Below are 18424 nucleotides of genomic sequence, written 5' to 3' on the forward strand. Positions count from 1 at the left end.
CTCAAGCCAAGAAAGAAAAAAAGAAAAACTCAACTCAGAAACATTGCTTGGATTTTTTTTAAACTCAGAGTGGTCTACAGATTCAGTTTATAGAACAGTTACACTAAAAGCTGCTGCAGTCCAATTGAAGGGTTAGAATTTTTTTAAACCAGACTTGCTGCTGAAACCAGTGTCCCATTTATTCATTCCCTAAGCAGCTGCTGTTACTAACAGGATCTCTCAGTATCACAGAAACTGCTATCTATGATATACCACACATTCTGTTCTGTACAGCAAACCATCCACAAGCAAATACTGAAGCAGCACTGCCAACTACCAGCAAACACACAGGCCCTACACTAAAGGCATTCTTAACTGCAGAAAAGTAAGACAAAATAACACTGAGAACGGGAAGTAAACAGGTCTGAAAGATAAAGAGAAGTGGAGTACAGCTAGGAATGTGTGTGTTCTTAAAGGATGAGGGGTGGAGTCAGTACTTTCCATGAAGTACTTTGGAAATCACTACATTCCTAAAGAAATATTGGCAGAAAGGATTAAAGTAGGGGGCTGCCTCAGGATGCTCAGATATCAGACAGAGCTTTTAAGTTAAACATGGCTAAAAGATGTACTTTGAAAGCAGCAAGGCTGTTTTAATTTAACAACCATAATAACATGTACTCAGGCCTTAGTTTATGTAAATAATGAGCCTGTGTAAGATGAGCAAGTTACTTTACAGAAAAAAAACATACTGTTATATTTAAAGATAATTAAGGTTACAATGTGACAGTATTCGGCACTTTTGGGTTTTTTTTTCTTACTGACAGAGGGTATTTTAATAAAGCTATCCTGCATCCCATAATTTACACTGTTATTCTACCTCAGTGCTGCTTTTGACGCAATTACTGCTCAGCTTTACAATTTTTTTTATTTATGAAAATAAACTTGAAAGGCAAATTTAATCCTGCAACAATGTCAGGCCATTCCAACCACAACTCTCAGTGGTCAACAACCAACTGGACAAAGCAGAAAACTGATTCATATTGTTTTGAAACTTTTAATTAACTCTGGTTGAGCAAGTTCTTACCAGTAAGTCAAACAATCAAGGCTAATATAACAGACACTGTAGTAAAAGCACACACAAAGTGAACCTGAAGACACAAACACAGCACACACCACCACGGCTTGCAGTAGAAATTTTAAGTTACAGAAACAAAGATTTGTAACAGACAAAATATAAAGCCTTAGCCCCCGAATAGCTGTCAGAATTACATTTTTTCTATTTTTTTCTGCTATACCACTTAAAATGCTAAAAGGTATCCAAAACAGCAATGGAAGCTCTCAGAGGACATGAACTAGCTGATACATACTGACAACTCATTTGCTGCTAACCCCAAATCCCTAATTAAGCTAAATGTTTGATCTGAGAAAATGTACGTCATTACAGAAGGTGACAAAGATGTCACGCATTATCCAATATCTCTAACAGTGAGCAAACCCAGCAGCTGGAACAATAAAACACTCCCCTAAAGTTGCATTACATCCTTGACTACAAAGCAATGTCAGATATTAACAATAGCCAAGTGTTGGCTTTGACCTACATTTACCATTTATAAGGCAAAACAGCCTTTCTTACATATCTGTACATATTTAAATTATTCAAGCTCTTCTTATTTCCAAACATCTATGTATGTTGAGACCACTGAGAACCTGAAGCATAAAGGGCTCCTAAACGCCCGCTTAAGCCTTACATATAAAATGCACAGAAACTCTGGAAACTGCACTGAATGTTCCAATTTAATACATTGTTTTAACATTAAACTGCTTCCTGTGACATACAGCCTGCCTTAGGTACAACTTCTCACCCTTTATTACACCTGGACACGGCGAGACTAAGCCTCTGCAGCCTGCAAGACTTGACGTTGCTTGTCATGTCTTCCATTCACGCTGCTGAGACTCAGGATCGCTAGCGTTTGTCTAGAGAATACTCCCTTCAGTTCAGCTCAACTCCTTCAGTTTGTTAAAATTTAGCAGACTTGCAGCAGTGCAAGAGATGTGAATTTAAAGCTGCTCTTCAAAACCAAGAAAGCAACAATAAAATGACAAGACTTAAACAGTTTAAAGGTCAATATTCTAACATGATTTGCTCACCAAGTAAGTACAACTTCATCAACCCAAGAGTGCTGAAGTTTAATTAAATTTTATATACTATGGTATGTGCATCTTTTCCAGTAAAAGTACTACTAAAATACAATTCATCTTCGGAAGCTGACTGAAGCTGATTTTATCTTTCCTCTTTTCAACTTTGTGGGAATTATTTTTACAATTAATTTTATATTTGAAATCTTGAGGACACGCAGTACTGTATTTAACATTTTCTTGTTAAAATACCAAGTACTTGAATTACATATAGTCCCCAGGCTACACAGCCTCTTCAATTGTCATTTTAAAACCTGTACATCATCTGCAATTTTTGGACGTCTTCAAGCGTCAGCCAGCAATCAGCTCTGCAACAACGAAGGGTCTAAATGGTCTTGCAAAGTGCTTAAAATAGGATACTATTAAAAAAGCAAGTGTCAAAGCCATATTTATCCTGAAAGGAGACAGCTGATAAATATAACCAGTCCGGCTTTATATGTGGCAGTCAGTGAGAGACAGAATAGAACAGAACAGAAAAGTCTCTTTGGTTTCTATTCCAGAGGCAGAAATGCATTCACCTGTGCAACATTTAAGGAGTTCAATAATTTGCATTCTCATTAGAGTCACACGAAGGATGGGACTACTACATAGGAAGCCCACATGAAGAAATGAGGGCTCGGTTTTGGAACCACCCAGGAGCGCGTGTGAGATCCAGGTCGGACACCTCACGCCAAGGCCCGGGCCAGCGGAGACCCCCTTCCCGTCCGCCGGCGGCTCTGCCGCGCTCCCGCCGGCTCAGGGCCGCGGGGCCCGGGCTCCGCCGCCCTCGGCAGAACTGGCCCCCGCCGCCGCGACCCCCCTCCCCTCTTCGCTCAGAGCCTGCCCACCGCCTCCGCCCGCAGCCGGCCAGGGGGCCCTGCCGGGGAGAGAGAGGCGGAGCCGGGCCGGGCCCGCTCCCCGCGGCCGCCCGGGCCTCGCCTCCGCCATGCGGCGCAGCCGGCGCCGCCAGGCCTCGGCCATTTCCTCGCGGCAAAGCGGCGCCACGCCGCTCCCGAGCGGCCTCTCCTCAGCGCCGGGGAGGCGCCGGCCGAGACCCCGCGCCGAGGGCCTCCAGGGACGGGCACGGGCACGGGCACGGCCCGGCGCGGCCGGCGGGAGCGGAGCGGAGCGGCGTACACTGTCCGCCACAGCGCGGGGGCAGCGGGAGGCGAACCGGCGGTAGGGGAAGGGGTGGGGAGCCGGCCCGCACTGACCGTTCGCCCGCTTCAGGGCGTTCTCGGGCCGCTGGAAGTACACCGGCATGATGGCGGCGGCCTCTCCTCACAGGGCGGCGGCGGCGGCTCGCTCCGTGCTCCAGCCAGGCAGCCTGCGAGGCCGGAAAGGGAGGGCGCCCCGTCACCCGCGCGCGCTGACGTCGGCGGAAGCGGAAGCTCCTCCCGGCGCGCGCCCGCGGGCGAGCGGGGCGGTCGTCGGAACGATCGTGAGGCGGCTCCCGGGGGAGCGCGGCCTCACCGGGCACCGCCGCTGCGAGGTCCCGGCGGGGAACGTCCGCCCCGCGGCGGGTTAGCTCGGAGCTCGTCGGAGCGGGAGCCGCCATGCGAGGCCCCAGGGCGCTCGGTGAGCCCTCCCGCCGACAGCCGTGCTTGGGGCTGAGCGCCCAGGGGACATCCCGTGCTGTGGGCTCGGGGGCGGAGGGGCCTGCAGTGCAGGAGCCCGGCTGGGTTTGCCGCACAGACAGGGGCCGGTCACGGCGGGTTGTCCGGGAGTGGGGGCCGCCAGCCCCGCGTAGCCTGTAGTTCGGAATCACCCGTCACTCTCCAAACCGGTGAGCCGGCTTGTGGAGCTCCACAAAGCCATTTGGCTAACTCAGCCTCAAGGTTTTGGATTAATTAATTTGAGTACAGAAGAGCATTTGGGCAAAGAAGTCATCGCGTATGCTGAGCCTTTGCTGCTGACAACTTGTTCAGCCGGTTCAGATACTGTACTCTGGGGCAGTTAAGAACTTGCCGAAAAGCCCGTCTGTGTGCACGTAGTCATCATCAGCTGCAGCTTTCGTTCTTAATCTTAAAAATGCCTCTATTTCAGAGGAACTCAGCTGCTCCTCATAAGTGCAATAGTAATGGCAATAATCATATGAGTAGTTATGCGATACCTAGTAGTGCCAATGTATTTTTCCATTCCAAAAATATGTAGGTAGATGGAGTAGTCTGTTGATATCACTAAAGACAGCCTGTTCTTGTCTTTTGAATTTCTGGTTTTGTACATTTCTTGCTGTATACTTGTTTGGTTTCTTTTAGCATACTGTTCGTGTTAACCATCTTGCATGGCCACCAGAAAGTTTCATAACTATTACGCAACACATTTAAAATTTACTTTTAAGGTTGGTTTGTAATCACAGTTTACTGCTACACAGAAAAATAGAACAAAAAAAGACACAGTCACTGTATGGAAGCTTCAGCACCATCAGTGTATCCATGTAACACCGATCCCTTTTCACTCCATTGCATGAGCCTCCATTCTAGAATAAATAAAGAAATAAATAAGGCAACTTTGCTTTTTCAGGCTCTTTTCACTCAGGATTTTCTCCATGTCCTTCTGTCCTTGGTACCTCCTTGATCGGTGTTGTACACGGTGTTCTCCATCAGGCCACGCTACTGATTTATACATCGGTGTTTTAATACGGCCTGCACTCTGAACTGTCCTTGGCAGCCTGGATGTTTCTGTTTCAAGCTACGATTATACATTCACTAGAGTCTTCATTAGGATGTTCGTAGTGCTGAACAAGTCCTTTTCTTGTCTTCATAAAATTAATTTAAGAGTCTGTAAGATGAGTGCCAGAGCCACCGCCCAGGTCTGGGTGGCAGCCGCCCAGCCTCCACGAGCTGCCTGTGCTGTGTTGCCAGACCCAGCGCCCGTCCTAAGACCTTGAAGCCTTTTCTGGGGGGCATCTGCGCTCTGGCAGGGGACCCCATGTGTGCTGCCCGGTAATTATTTCTGGTTTACAGCAGCATTCACTATTCTGCAGTCCACTCTGCTTCTTTGAATCTCTCCGAAGTTCCTGAAAACCCTCCAGGCTTGAATCAGACAATTCTGTGTCAGGAGCAGCTTTTACAGTCTGACTCCTCATGTTTCCACGTGGTAGGCAAGTATATTAAATGTGCGTGCGGTAACTTTATGACTTTATGGAAATCACGTGATAGGCTATCCTGTAGTGTGTTCCCTAGCCCAGCGTGATCCTTGATGGGCCTGGCCTCTCCCAGGACTGCACAGTCTCTTTAGCAGCTTCTGATGCCCCTGGATTTACCCATGTATTTTGGAAGTTTCTTCTTTTGCATCTGTTTCTTCTTCCTAGCTGGTGGCTGCTCTGTGCCATTAGTGGAATTTGAGCACTATAGCTTCCATGTGTGGTATTCAGGTGCCATTGTTTACCCAGACTTGAACATTTTCAAGGTCTTGTTGTTCTCAAATAAACATGTTGATGCATGGAGTTATTTCATGGCCTCAAGTTGCAGCAGGGGAGGTTTAGATTGGATATTAGGAAATTTTTTTTTACTGAAAGAGTGGTCAGGCACTGGAACAAGCTGCCCAAGGTAGTGACGGAGTCACCATCCCTGGTGGTGTTCAAAAAACGTGCAGATGTGACACTTCAGGACATGGTTTAGTGGACATGGTGGTTTTGGGTTGATGGTTGGACTTGATGATCTTCGAGATCTTTATGAATGTTCCCTGCCTTACTCGTGTTGCCTTTCAGGCACAAACCAGCCTTTATGCAGACTCTGCAGAAGCACTGGGGAGGCCTCCTGTATTTTGGGCTTCATTTAAGGGTACAGCTTCCTGACGTGACTTGGGGAGCCAGTTGCCACAAGGGCCACCTCCTTTTGTGTGATGTTTCACATAAATCATGCCCTGTGACTTACGAAGCCAGATAGTGCAGGCAATGAAAAAAAAAAAAGATATTTCAAAAGTGTGGGGGAGGGGTTTATTTATTTATTTATTTTTTCCCAGTTATTGCTGGAAACAGGCTGGCAGGTCCAGTCTCCTCCGGGTGAGGGAGCGCTGAGAAAATGGCGGCCGAGCGGGCAGCGCGGTGGGCGGGGCCCGGCGCGGGCGGGGCTTGCGGCGGGCGGAAGGCGGCGGGCCTGGGGTGGGAAGATGGCAGAGTCGGAGGTGCAGCTGCTGCTGGCCGTGGGGTTGATCGGTAAGGGCCCTCCCGGCCCCGGGGAAGGGCTGGGCCGTGGAGGGCTGCCGGGAGGGCCGGGCTGGGGCTCGGGGCCGGCGGGGAGGGGTGCCGCTTAGCAGTGCCCTGCTGAGCAGGGCCTGGCCCGGTCCGGTCCGGGCGCTTGTGCCAAGGGGTGCCCGCTCGCCGGGGCCGGCAGCTCGGGCTGCCTGTTACAGAGCTAAACCCTGCGCAGCTCGGCCGAAGAGTCTTAAATTCACGGCTTCTGTTATGAAATCAGAAATGAGTAAAGCAGGGAACATCATAATAAGCTGATCTCACTGCTTGTTGGTCAGTACCTTGCTCATGTGAATGTATATCCAAACTCCTGGTCCTTTTTTGACCTCGTGAAGTGGGTCAAGAGTGGATGTTTATTAATATCTAAAAAAAAAAAATAAAGCCTCTATCACAAGTGCTGTCCTGTGGCTTGAACTGTAGCAGCAGAACTAGAAGCCTAGGGTCAGGGTAAAGTGGAATTTTAATCTGATTCCAGGAAACAAACCTGATTAACCCATCAATTTACTTCCTTGCTGCTGTTTGGCATTCTCACAGTGAACATCTTTCCACCATAGAAAAAGACACCAATGGAGATGCTTTGTGGGTTTGGTGTTATCCGTCCGTAACAGCTGAACTGAGGAGTCTATTGCTGCGAAAGTGCTGCCTTACAGATGAAAATAAATTGCTTCATACGTTTGTATTTGGCCAGTATAAAAGGTCATGGTTCTACATCACAACTGTGGAAGTTCAAGATTCTCCAGCTTTGAAAAAGGTATGACTTCTTCTGGCAGTTTAAGCACTGTTTTCCCATGTACACTGTGAGGAAGGGAAGACATTGTGTGCTCGCCAATGCCACTCTTACCCAGCTGTTTAACCTGTCCACATGTTAAGGTTTTCACCAAGATGTATATTGGGTGGAGGTGTGGAGAGATTGAGATACTCATTACACAATTTTGATTCTGTGTATTAAAACGGACATACTTTTTCATGCCATTATCTCTAGTTACTTTGCATTTCAAGTTAGCAATTTTTTGTCTTTTTTTTTTTTTTTTGTCAAAAAAGCTCTACAAAGGGTCTCTCGTCGTGTCCAAAATCTTATTCAGATAAAACTTGATGCTTTTTTCCAGAGGCTTGAGTTACATAGGTACTTTCGTTTCCACTGCATTGATAGCTGAAAAGCTGCAAATATGCCTGCATGTTCTATACTTTTCCTGTTACAAAGATCATTACATTGTTAAGTTGATTCAATTTTCATATTTCATGCTATATTGTTAAGATCAAAGATAATGTGGTAATTTGCATGCACACAGCAGAACGTTACTTGCCTTTCCTCACTCCAAGCTTGTATCTCCTATGAACCTTAAAGGTGTGTTTAAAAAAAAAAAAAAAAAAGTGTCCCAGTGCTGTCTCCAACAGTGGCAGTGGGAGATGCTATTTAAGGAGGACATGTGAGGCTGGTCATTGTCTGCAGACTTTCAACCTCATGCTGTCCCAGCTCGCAATCATTTGATTAAGGATGTTGAAGAGTATTTCTGTTTGTGGACTTGCTCTCTGTGAGGTTTTTTCCAGTCTGAGTATATTGATGCTGTCTGCCTCCACAGCCTCCTTTGGCAACAAAGTCTAGAAGTTTCCTACGTGCTTGGGGAAGAAAAATGCCTTTCTCCCTTTTAAAATAATCTGATAAGATTAAAGGAAAGCAACTCTTGAAGAGCAGATTAAGCAAAAGATAGTATGTACTAGATCTGACTCAATGAAAATGAGTCACATCAGAAATCTGTTAAACAGGCCTTTTCTGCAATTAGTAACTTGAGTCTGATGCTGCAACTCTTTTTTTTTTTAAGTTGCAACAACTTGTCAAGTACTGCAGTGAGTTCAATAGTGTGAAAAAGACTGTTCATATGGGGTCATTAAATAAGCTGTGTATTTTTCTGTGTCTTGCCCAGGTGACCCACTTCTCCATTGTTCTGACAGCCAAAGACTTCAACCCAGAGAAGTATGCAGCCTTCACTAGGATACTGTGTAGGTCTGTATAAAAGCTGTTTTGGGGTGCTGCTGTGTTCATGTCTTGATCTTGCCAAGGCAAAAGATTAAATTTCATTGTGTTGTGTTTGCATCTGGTCTAACAATCTTCTGGAAACTCAATCCTACAAACTGTGAATCAGATTATATAAATCCTTAATTTGAACTTGTTATCTTGAGTTCATGCAGTAAGTGTTGAGTGAATGTCAGGTGACCAGTGTATTTTAACACGTCTTCTCGAGACCCACCACCACCTTTCCACATACACACTTGTTTGCTCTGAGAGTGTGTTCTTCAAAATTTTAAACATCTGCAAATAGGTCAGTGCTTTGTAATCACAGATCACTACGTGTATGGTGGAAAACTTACAATCTTCCATACCACCTCTAGTACAGATGCTTCCTGCAGCTCCAGGGCCTTTTTAGCTTTTCCTCTAGGAAAATAAGGGCCCTCTGCCTCTCCAGGTCTGTGGCTCCGTCTTCTATCTTCTTCCAACCAGACTACTGTCTCCTCCTTCCCTTGTCTTTTTTTGCTCAGCTTCCTCCATGTCCCCATTCTCATGATCTCCCTCTGCTTCTTTCATTGCTTTTCCTTCAGTTCCCAAATAAGTTACGTTCCAGTTCTTGGTACCGAGAGTATCCCCTGAGATTTTGCAGCTAGTTGAGTGCAGTTGTGGGTTTATTGTATTACAGACTTGAGAATGCTGTCAGGCTTACCAGTTCTGTGGGGTATTGAAAAACTGAGATTGCTCTATTTCACTGCTGCATGAAATATTTAGATTGACTGTGGATCAAATTAATGCTGATTTGAAAGCTGATATCCAGGATGGATTCCTCTAAATATGATAACTGAGTTTCAAATGTGACATGGCTTTGTACCATAGCTGCTATGGAAAACAAGTAGCTGAGAGCTTCAGCATTGCTCTGGAAGTACCTCAACCTGTAAAATAGGTTATAGTGTCTCTGCTGTCTGGAAGACAGCTAAAAGTGCATGGGTTTTGTTGTGTGGGGTTTTTTTATGTTTGTTGGGTTGTTTGGTTTTTTTTTTTTAGATTAGTGTCAAGGACATATGTGTGTATTTTTCTTTCATCATTTAACGAAGAGAAGAATGCCTAATGATACTTGGGTACTAAATTAAAAACTAGTCCGATCCTTAGTCTGGAAACCTGCTTACACTTTTGTGCTGTGTTTCTATGTTGGTAAATGCTGGTTCTTTCATAAAATAAAAATACAAGGTAGTTTTTCATCCTAAAAGACAGACACATTTTTGTGTGCACATTGAAAGACTTCTAGTGTAGTATTTAAAACCTCACCCAGGTGTCCAAAAAAGATTTTTTTTTTTTTTTTTTTTTTGCCAGTAATATTGCTGTTTGTGATAATGTAGTGTTTGGTTTTTTCGTTTTGTTTTTATTTGTTTTTCTCATAGACCTGCTGGTACTGATTGCAGTCAAAATACCAGACTCTCTTCTTTTCACACAGAATCTACTTGAAGCATGGAAGTCCGGTTAAAATGATGGAGAGTTACATCGCAGTCCTTACAAAGGGGATCTGCCAAAGCGAAGAAAACGGATCTTTCCTCAGCAAGGACTTTGATGCTCGGAAGGCTTATCTTGCTGGTTCCATCAAAGGTTAATTAATACCAGAAGTCTTTATTCTGATTTTGTACAATATAAAATACAATCCAGTTAAAGTATTATCCATGCTGTTATTACTTAGCATCTTCAAAAAGCAAGTTATAATCTCAGCGTGTATATCTTCTGTAAAATATTTTTCCCTCTTTTCTAGATATAGTATCTCAGTTTGGAATGGAAACAGTTATATTGTATACAGCACTGATGTTAAAGAAGAGAATTGTAGTGTACCATCCTAGAATAGAAGCTATACAGGAGTTTACCAGGTACTTTGTCACTCCCTGCCTCCCCACCCACCCTTAGAAGTCCAACAGGTCTTGAACCTTCATTAAGGGAAATGTCCATATTTTAGGGAAATAATAACTGCATTAACCTGTTTATTGGAATCTTGCTGAGTACTTCCTAAGGCTTTAGCCATATGTTCATTAACTCGGAGAAATTTAACTGCAGAATGAGTGATAAACTCTGCTTGCACTGATAGTAGAAGTCTCTGTAGTTCATGTATATGCGTGCCAAATGAGACCTAGTCATACTAGTTCTTTCTTAATGAATGTCATACTGTGAAACTTTAATTAGTAGAGGTAAAAATCTACTGTGTGTCAAGAACCGATTTCCTTTCCCTAGGACTCTGCCTGCTTTAGTGTGGCATCGACAAGACTGGTCAATTCTTCATTCATATGTACATCTAAATGAGGAGGAAGTAGAAGCCTTAAAAGCCTGCACAGGTAGTGATAATTTATTAATCGAAACTAAAATTAAATTTTGTTTATTTTTTCTTGTCTTGCACTAGTGCTCTTTGGGGAAAAAAATGGTTATTTTACTATTAATGCTATTGTTCAAAGTTAAATAATATCATTTTATTTCGAAAAAGCAAATCAACTAAACAAGTATGTTGGGAGATAACTAGTTAATCCTGTGTTTCTGGGTGGATCTGCATCAGTCTACCCCTAATTGCAGAAGCAAAGCACCTTTGAGACTTTCTTGATGTTGTGATCAGAAGGATTGTAAGTCTTGATGTTGTACAGAAGCAGCTCACTTTAGATAAGCTACTTTTTTTTCTTCAACTTCTACACATAGCGAGTAACTGGATTTCTAGGATTTTTTTGGTTTTTCAGTTCCTAACTCTGAAGTTCCAAATTTTTTTTTATTCTCACTGCTGCCAGTGAAGCCTCTGGCTCCAAATCGCAGGTGGACTCTACCAGCTATGCAGGAGTTTGATCTGTGTGACCCATTGCTATATATGTGTAGTACTTAACGCGTAGTCCAGGAAGAGGCCCTTGGTTTTTATGCAAAGGCTGACATGACGCATCATGTGGCAATGAAGAGGCTTCTCTATACAGAATAATAAGCAAGAAGACTACTCATCTTCAATATTTCTATTGTATTACCATCTGATTGTTTCAGATCACTAAATGCCTTCCACAGAGAAAAGCTCAGGTGCTCCTGAGTGGAGATTCTTTTAAAGAGGAAGTTCAGTGGCTTTTTCAATTGCAAATGAATAATTTTGGTAGGAAGAGAGTTTTTAAAATTTCAGATCAGTAACCTTTTTATGTTGCATGTAGTGTTAGCGGTTCATCTATGTTCAAGGCAATTTTAGAGGTATGTGTTTTAAGCTCCTCAGAAGTGAAGCATTCTGTTGGACATGCTCATCAAGTGACTGATAATATCAAGAGAGCAGCCTCTTGGATCCAATGAATATTGGGTCAAATACTCTTAGAACAGACTCTAGGACTGCAATTTTCAGCAGTATCTTGGTTTTGTTTTGGTTATCTTAATCTTGCCTGATAATCCTGCTGAAATTCTGCTCTCCAGGTTACATTGCTGGATTTACAGATTCTGAAGTGAATGGTAGAACAGACCTCTACGATGTGTATGTGAATTTGGCAGATAGTGAGATCACCATTTCCCCTGTAGTAAAAGGTTGGTTGCTTTTTACGTTTTGGATTTAAGGGCCATTTATTCCAGAGTTGATAGTAATTGCTGAACCTTGCTGTAGGTTAAGCAGTCTTTATCTTTGTTCCATCCTGGTTCTCAAAACGCTTACGTAAGCTTCTTTCATTTTTTTTTCTGAGACCCTGGAAGACTGGTGAAACTTGGAATTTGGAAAGATATGCTTTGACTTACAACAAATGTGCAACTGAAATTTCAAAACATTTATTAGATGATTACATAGAAGAGGCAGAGTTTTCAGATGAATCTTTAGGAAAACATTGCACTGAAAACTTGAACACTGGAAATTATTTGAAACAAAAGCTTGTATGTGCTTGTAACCTCGCTGTTCCTTGTTACCTGCTTAGAGCTTTAGAGGTAGACCATTGGTCTGTGCTGGCATGGCTGCTGATATGTCAGGTTACTGCCTTTACAGATATCAAATGGCAGTCATGAAGAGGACTCTTTGTTTTGCTTTGCTGTTCATTTACTTTTCTAGATATCACAGGAACGGTCATTTTATGAACGTGTGCTTTTTTTCTTTCTTTTTTTTTCCCCCCAATACTCAGAGGCAATGACAATGGGAAAACTTCACAAAGAAATTGGACAACTAATTGTACAATCTGCAGAAGATCCAGATAAATCAGACAGCCAAGTCATTAAGGTTATTATTTTATTTTATTTTTAAATCTAGTTAAATTACTTCTATTGATAAATCTTGGTGGAAGGGAGGGAGTAGGAGGAAGATTGTCCTTGAGAATCAGTCTCTTCTATTCTCTACCTTTTTACAAATCAGCATTTTTATTCTTCATAGAGGCTTTTAAGGATGACATACTTGGTTTATATTATCTGTTGGGTAACCACATTGCTGAAGAAGCTTCAGAAATTGCATTGATCATAAGACTTCCAGTAAAATTAGTTTCCCAGTTTTATTCTAGAAAGCATGTATTTTGCTCAATATCTTGTCAATAGTATTGTCAGTACCTTGGAAAAAATCGTACTGAGACCTGGCTTCTCAGCTATAAAATGTGATTTTTATGATTTTTTTTTTTTTTTTTTTCACTTCCTTCTCTATCTAATAGATTAGACACTTCACAACTGAGCAACATAGTTGAAAGAGCTCAGTTAGGCCAGCGAGAGAAGACTGGAGTGGCTGTGCTCCTTTTATTCAACATAGCACAAGAGCAGGCTGAAGAGCTGTTGCAAGTCTGCCTTAAAATAAATGGGATCTTTATTTAAAATTAACTGTTTATTTACCATTATTTTCTTTTTGTTGTGTATTGACTTCTATTTCTTTAAATAAGTATATGTTAAAGCATTATGATACCTAATACTATATTCATGGTTGGTTGTTTTTCTTTTCTTTAAGGATATTTCTCTGAAGACAAAAGAAATCTTGGCTACTTTAGCCTCACTTACTGAAGTTTCCGATGGCAATGAAAAACCAACCCTTAATTCTGAGGCCCTGAAACAGAAGCGATTTCCACCAGCTACAGAAAACTTTCTTTTTCATTTAGCAGCTGCTGAACAAATGCTCAAAATCTGATTTTGATGCACTACAGTGTTATGGACCAGTTCAGAAATACTGTCTTTGCCATACAGATAGGTATACCGGATCGTTTATATGGAAAAATTAAAGGTATAAGAGTGACTATCGTATTTACCATGATATAATGCAGAATATCGGAGCTCTGGGAACAAATGGAGGCATATTTGGCAACATTCCTGGTGTCATTATCTTCCCCAAATATAACTTTGTGTATACAGCTCCTATAGTTCTTGTCACAAAGTGAGTGTATATACAAGTAGCATGGGACCATGTGTTCAGGCTGTGCCAGACATTATCCTGCGGGTTCCAGATGTCGGACAGCTCTGTTCTTACTCTGATTTGTCTTCCTGGGCTCTGGAACACGAGCTGCAGCACATGTGCTGTAAAAACAGCATAGTTTGGATGTGATAGTCATCTGCAACTGAATGCACACTTGGTCTGAGTGCTCATTCTGGGCTTCCAGGTATGTCCGCCTGTCAGATACTGCTCTTGCTCTGGACTGCCCAATACCTGGAAATCCCAAATAAATGGACAAGTTCTCTTCTTTTTACTTGAAAGTGTCTAGGTGTAAAAAAGGATATCTGGGAAAATCTGACATGGTAGCCTTAGTATGTAAAAGAAGAGGTATTTTAAAGCTCAAGTGGGAGTTGAGCACCTCTTTTGGACTCTTGCCTTAGAGGTTTTTTCCCCCCTTTCGCTCCATCCCATGCCTCTAATGGATGGAAAAGAGGACAGGATTACTACATTTAAAATGGGGCTTCCTAGAGGGGGGTCACAGACAAGTGCCGCTTTACAGGCGGAGTCATTTAAGAAGTTCTTAGGGTTCTCTGCGGAGAAGATACCTGGCCATTCATACCTGATCCATCTGACAGAAAATCAGATGAGCTAAAGCCTACTGGACTAGAAATGTTCAGATGGCCAGGTACCACAGGTAGAGCACCAACCTCTTAAACCGCTTGAGCTGTAACACAGGTACTATCTGATGGTGCTCTGTGTAGACTAAATCTAGACGGAAACTTTTGAAGTAATAATGAAAACTGGGAAATAGTTTAGAGAAAATTAAAATTTACCAACTTGTTTGGTTGCATAGCCATAACTCAAAGGATTTATCTTTTTTTTTTTTTTTTTTTTTTTATTCCCATTGAGCAGCCTGAAACCTACTGCTTTGTAATCTTCTGAGAAGAAGTTAGAGTCTTTGTAGGGAAGTACTCTGATCCAAACAATCTGTATTTCTTAAACGTCCACAAGAAATCAGTCAGTTCTGCAGTAGCACTTTGTTGTAAGAAAAAAATAACCTCTTTCCTGGCCTTTGTACAGATAGACCATAGCATGTGGTTTTGCGTAGAGATTTTATACTTACGATTAAAACTTTAGTAATCAATATTTATATTGTTAAATAATTGGCGGTTTGCTGTTCTGAAACTCGTAAATAACTACATGCAAGCAATACTGGTTTGAAAAAGGGTTGTCCTTTTGTTATGTATCATACATTAAGGAAATCTATTTCAGAATGTGATTAAGGAATGTGGCATCTATATATGAAATGGCTAGTTATTACAGTCAGTAAATGAAAGTGCTTCAGCATAATCCCCTATTTTCAGGGGTGTAAAGGTCTACTTTAAACACTTATTCTGCAGTTTATATTTTGAACATAGAGTGTGATTTTTTTTTTTTTAAACTTCTGAGAAAAATACTGCAATTGCCTTTGTTTACCTATAAGTTCTCTGCAGCTTTTCTTTCCCATTTGCCCATTAATGTTTTTTCTACATGGTTCTTTAGTATTGCTGCTTCTGTTTTGGGACTTCTACAACAGTCAGAATAGCAGAACTGATAAAGTATGCTGAAAATTCCATTCAGGACATACTTCAAAGTCTACTGAAACTGAAGTCTTTCACGAAGAAAAACCTGAACGTGCTTTCAGTCATCTCTCTTAACACCACATTGTAACTGTGAAGAAATTCACGTAATTCTTTATTAACAAAAAGCCTTAAGGTATATAATTAAGGTAGTATGGGTGTTAGAGACAGCCACAGAAAGCAGAGAAGCTTAGTTACAAACTAAATACTGAATGCTTATTTTGCTTTCTGTTTTGGAAATTTCTAGGTTGAAAATCTTGGTGTTGTGTTAAATCTTGTATTCTGACATTTGTGTGAAACAAATGAAATATAATTTTGCACCTAAGGAACTGGACTCATAGCATGCTTATGCCTATTAAAAATTCCTGAACAGTCTACCCTTTAATTTATGTAAATTTCTTCGTGAACAGTTGTGACCACTGAGTCACAGGCCTTAGCTCTTCATTTTGCAATGCTGGGATTAAGCTACAGCTTGATGTTTAGGTCAGAAATGTACTACTGTGTGTTCAAACAGTTTTGCCACCTGTGCTCACTTTTTTTTTGTCAGCCTCCCTGACTTCAGTGCTTTCAAAGGATTGTCCTAATGTGATTGCATTTTCTTAATGACTTTTGACACTATTTCCTTTCAAAAAGGTTTAGAATAAAATAGGAAAATCTGGGAGGTCAAGACAGGGAAAGATTTCTGCTTATTTCTCACTTCCCTTTCCCCAGGATGCATACAAGCAGACTGTGTGTGCAGTTGCTGATTTTGCAGAGTCAGATGACATCCTTTCTTCTTCCCTCTAGAAGCAGAGAGCATGTAAAATGAAATTGTCGTTCCTGCCTTCTCATCTTACTGCCTTTCTTTTTCTTGGGTGAATACAAAATGGTGAATGATAGTTCCCATTGACCTAAGAGACATGCCTTCAAAAGGGACGCTGCGTGTAGAATAACTGAAAGCCTTGAATTCAAATGAAAATTCCTCAGTTGAGGCAAAAGGTACTCCCTGAGCACTCTACCTTGTTCACCAGTTAGTGTCATAGCTATAGCGTAACATCTCCAGTATATTTGCAGAAATTGGAAGGTAGATAGCGAAAGAGAGCAAAGGCTCGCGAAGGGAAGTAGGATAAACATTCAATCCTTCCAGTTTGAGAGCAGCATAATGCTGTGTAACCTGGAAAAAATTGATGCAGGACATCAGACAGGATCAATCTTAAAACTGTCTGCTTCTGCTTTCAACCTCTGACTGCTTCCGAGAGGGCTAATGACGATTAATGGTGTGTTGTGAGATGTTGTTTGAAGCAGCTGAATTTCAAGATAAAAAACAAGCCATAACACTCGGTGTAGGAAGTTCACAGCTGCCTCATACTGCCTTACACCCCTCCCTAGGCAGCTGTCTGGCTGGAGTCTGAGTCAGAGGGATTTTTGGTCAGCTTAGATCATTCCTTGTAGTTGCTGAATGATGTGAGACTCGGGAGGAGACTCCAAAGACCGGGCAACAGCTCCTTCCCAAGGGACACGGCAGCACGGGGCTTGGTGTTTGCTGTCTGATGGGAAAGGAGCTGCAGCGTAAGGCGCTCTCCCTGTATGTATCCTTCCTTCCTCCATGCCTGTAGCCTGTGGGGAAAAATAGCATGGCTTGGGGGTAACACAGCTGAGGAAATGCTTTGATCTCAGTATTTCCTAACATGGGAGTGGCTGATTTTTTTTTTTTTTTTTTAAGGCTACATTAGAGGGCCGTGGCAGCCTCATTGTATATTCCTAAATTTCAAGATGACAAGCTAGGTGGGGAACTGCTACCATATTGTGCTGTGTTCAGACTTCTGTTTTCCTTGAAGCTTCCATCAATGTAGTTTACCACACCTTAAACTGGTTCCACCACTAATGTACTGTCACTTAACACACCAGCCGGTGTTAAAGGCAGCAGAGAGACCTGCCTTGAGCTGGTATGTAAATCTATTCCAAGTTACAAAGGGGAAGGTTTTCCTCTAGGTGCTGACTCTCCTCTTAAGTCTTTCAAACATAATGCTTTTCTGTTTGTCCCAGTCTCGTTCCCCTCGCTTACACCTCTGGACTAGCAGGTGTCTGGTCCCGGCAGCTCTAGTCTCATAATGACTTTATGTCAAGACCAAGGATGCCAAGGCTTTTTTAGCAATGTGTTTTCCCTGCCCTGATTTGGGAAGCAGCTGAATTGTGCAGGCTGACAATTTAAACAGCAGGTGCCTGCCCTCCTCTTCTGGAAAATTCTGAGTAGGGCAGTAGAAACATTTCGGAGAACAGGGAAAAGAAAGAGGTATTTAATAACCCCAAGGGGGCTGTCTTGAATGTGGCAAATTTCAATTCGAATGTTCAGTAAGAAGCTGGCAGAGTTTGATAATGAGCAGCTGTAATAACAGACACTATTACCATACCTATTCCATAAGCCTTACTCACAGTGTTGTAATGACATAAATTTGCTTAAAATGTCCAAATGTAGCGCCAGAGAATTTATGGTTTGTCTAGTTACTATGACAATTCAAAGTTCACTAATGTGTTATCTTCAATTTGTTGGCTTTGCTCTACTGCTGTTTTTTGGAGGAGTAGGGTTTTTTTTTCAATTTTTCCTTGTGCCCGCTGTGGTTCATGTAACTAGCATTTACTTTAGCCACTCTTCTTAAATTATGTAGGAAAAAAAAGGAGTGGGGCATAGTGTGGGTCTTCATTGTAGTGCCAATTAATGTTTACTGAGGGTGGAATTAGACCCTATCTGAGTTTGCCTTTGGTGCATTACTGAAATAGGATTAATAGAGGAAAAAGAGGTTTAGAGAATTTAACTGTAGGATGTATGTTAGCTGTGCCACCGTTACGAAGATTTGGAAGGAGACAAACACTTAATTGAGAGAGGCAGGCTGAGACTGTAACCCTCTTCCTGTGGTGTCTAAGGAAAAAGAGCAGGGCAAGTCTCCTCCCTACCATCCTCCCAGCTCAGGAGAGCTGAGCCTGATGTGATCTTTTCTTCTGTCTCCTCGTGGCTGCCGTTGGAGATGACCTGTGGCTAGAGAGACCTTTGGTCTGACACAGCACAACTGCTTTGCTGTTGTTGATCCAACTGGATTTTACTGTGTACTTAAGAATATGACTCCCAAAGGCAAGGC

At 42.4% G+C, this 18424-nt stretch overlaps 2 protein-coding genes across 6 annotated transcripts in view; one reads left to right on the forward strand and one right to left on the reverse strand.

Annotated features, from left to right (window-relative positions):
- Positions 1-3502, reverse strand: part of EIF3A (eukaryotic translation initiation factor 3 subunit A) — a 33160-nt gene extending 29658 nt beyond the window's left edge. For all 3 annotated transcript variants that reach the window (XM_086751903.1, XM_086751902.1, XM_086751901.1), the window contains exon 1: positions 3369-3502. In XM_086751903.1, coding sequence (XP_086608029.1) covers positions 3369-3417 — 49 coding nt within the window. In that variant the 5' untranslated portion in view covers positions 3418-3502. The remainder of the gene's footprint in view (positions 1-3368) is intronic.
- A 2765-nt stretch (positions 3503-6267) lies between these two features.
- On the forward strand, positions 6268-15686 carry DENND10 (DENN domain containing 10). Of its 3 annotated transcripts, none has more exons than XR_015259093.1 (10): positions 6268-6313; positions 6904-7100; positions 8272-8351; positions 9826-9974; positions 10132-10243; positions 10602-10702; positions 11790-11897; positions 12476-12570; positions 13276-13918; positions 15235-15686. XR_015259093.1 is itself a non-coding variant. In XM_086752561.1 (9 exons), exons 1-9 carry the CDS (start codon positions 6268-6270, stop codon positions 13450-13452), a joined length of 1065 nt encoding a protein of 354 aa, XP_086608687.1. In that variant the 3' UTR covers positions 13453-15686. The 3 variants fall into 3 exon arrangements, 1 of the variants encoding a protein (XP_086608687.1); XR_015259094.1 differs by having other exon boundaries at positions 13276-13545; XM_086752561.1 differs by having other exon boundaries at positions 13276-15686.
- The last annotated feature ends 2738 nt before the right edge of the window (positions 15687-18424 follow it).

This window comes from Chlamydotis macqueenii, chromosome 7, assembly GCF_036417535.1.
Source record: "Chlamydotis macqueenii isolate bChlMac1 chromosome 7, bChlMac1.mat, whole genome shotgun sequence".
In the NCBI taxonomy this organism is placed as follows: Eukaryota; Metazoa; Chordata; class Aves; order Otidiformes; family Otididae; genus Chlamydotis; species Chlamydotis macqueenii.

What these genes read in the sequence shown, in the direction of transcription:
- DENND10 (XM_086752561.1), top strand. Translation starts at nt 6,268, where the DNA reads ATGGCAGAGTCGGAGGTGCAGCTGCTGCTGGCCGTGGGGTTGATCG. An exon ending in TTCACTAGGATACTGTGTAG is followed by an intron (nt 8,352 to 9,825) that starts GTCTGTATAAAA and finishes CTTTTCACACAG; the next exon opens with AATCTACTTGAAGCATGGAA. An exon ending in CATTTCCCCTGTAGTAAAAG is followed by an intron (nt 11,898 to 12,475) that starts GTTGGTTGCTTT and finishes CCCAATACTCAG; the next exon opens with AGGCAATGACAATGGGAAAA.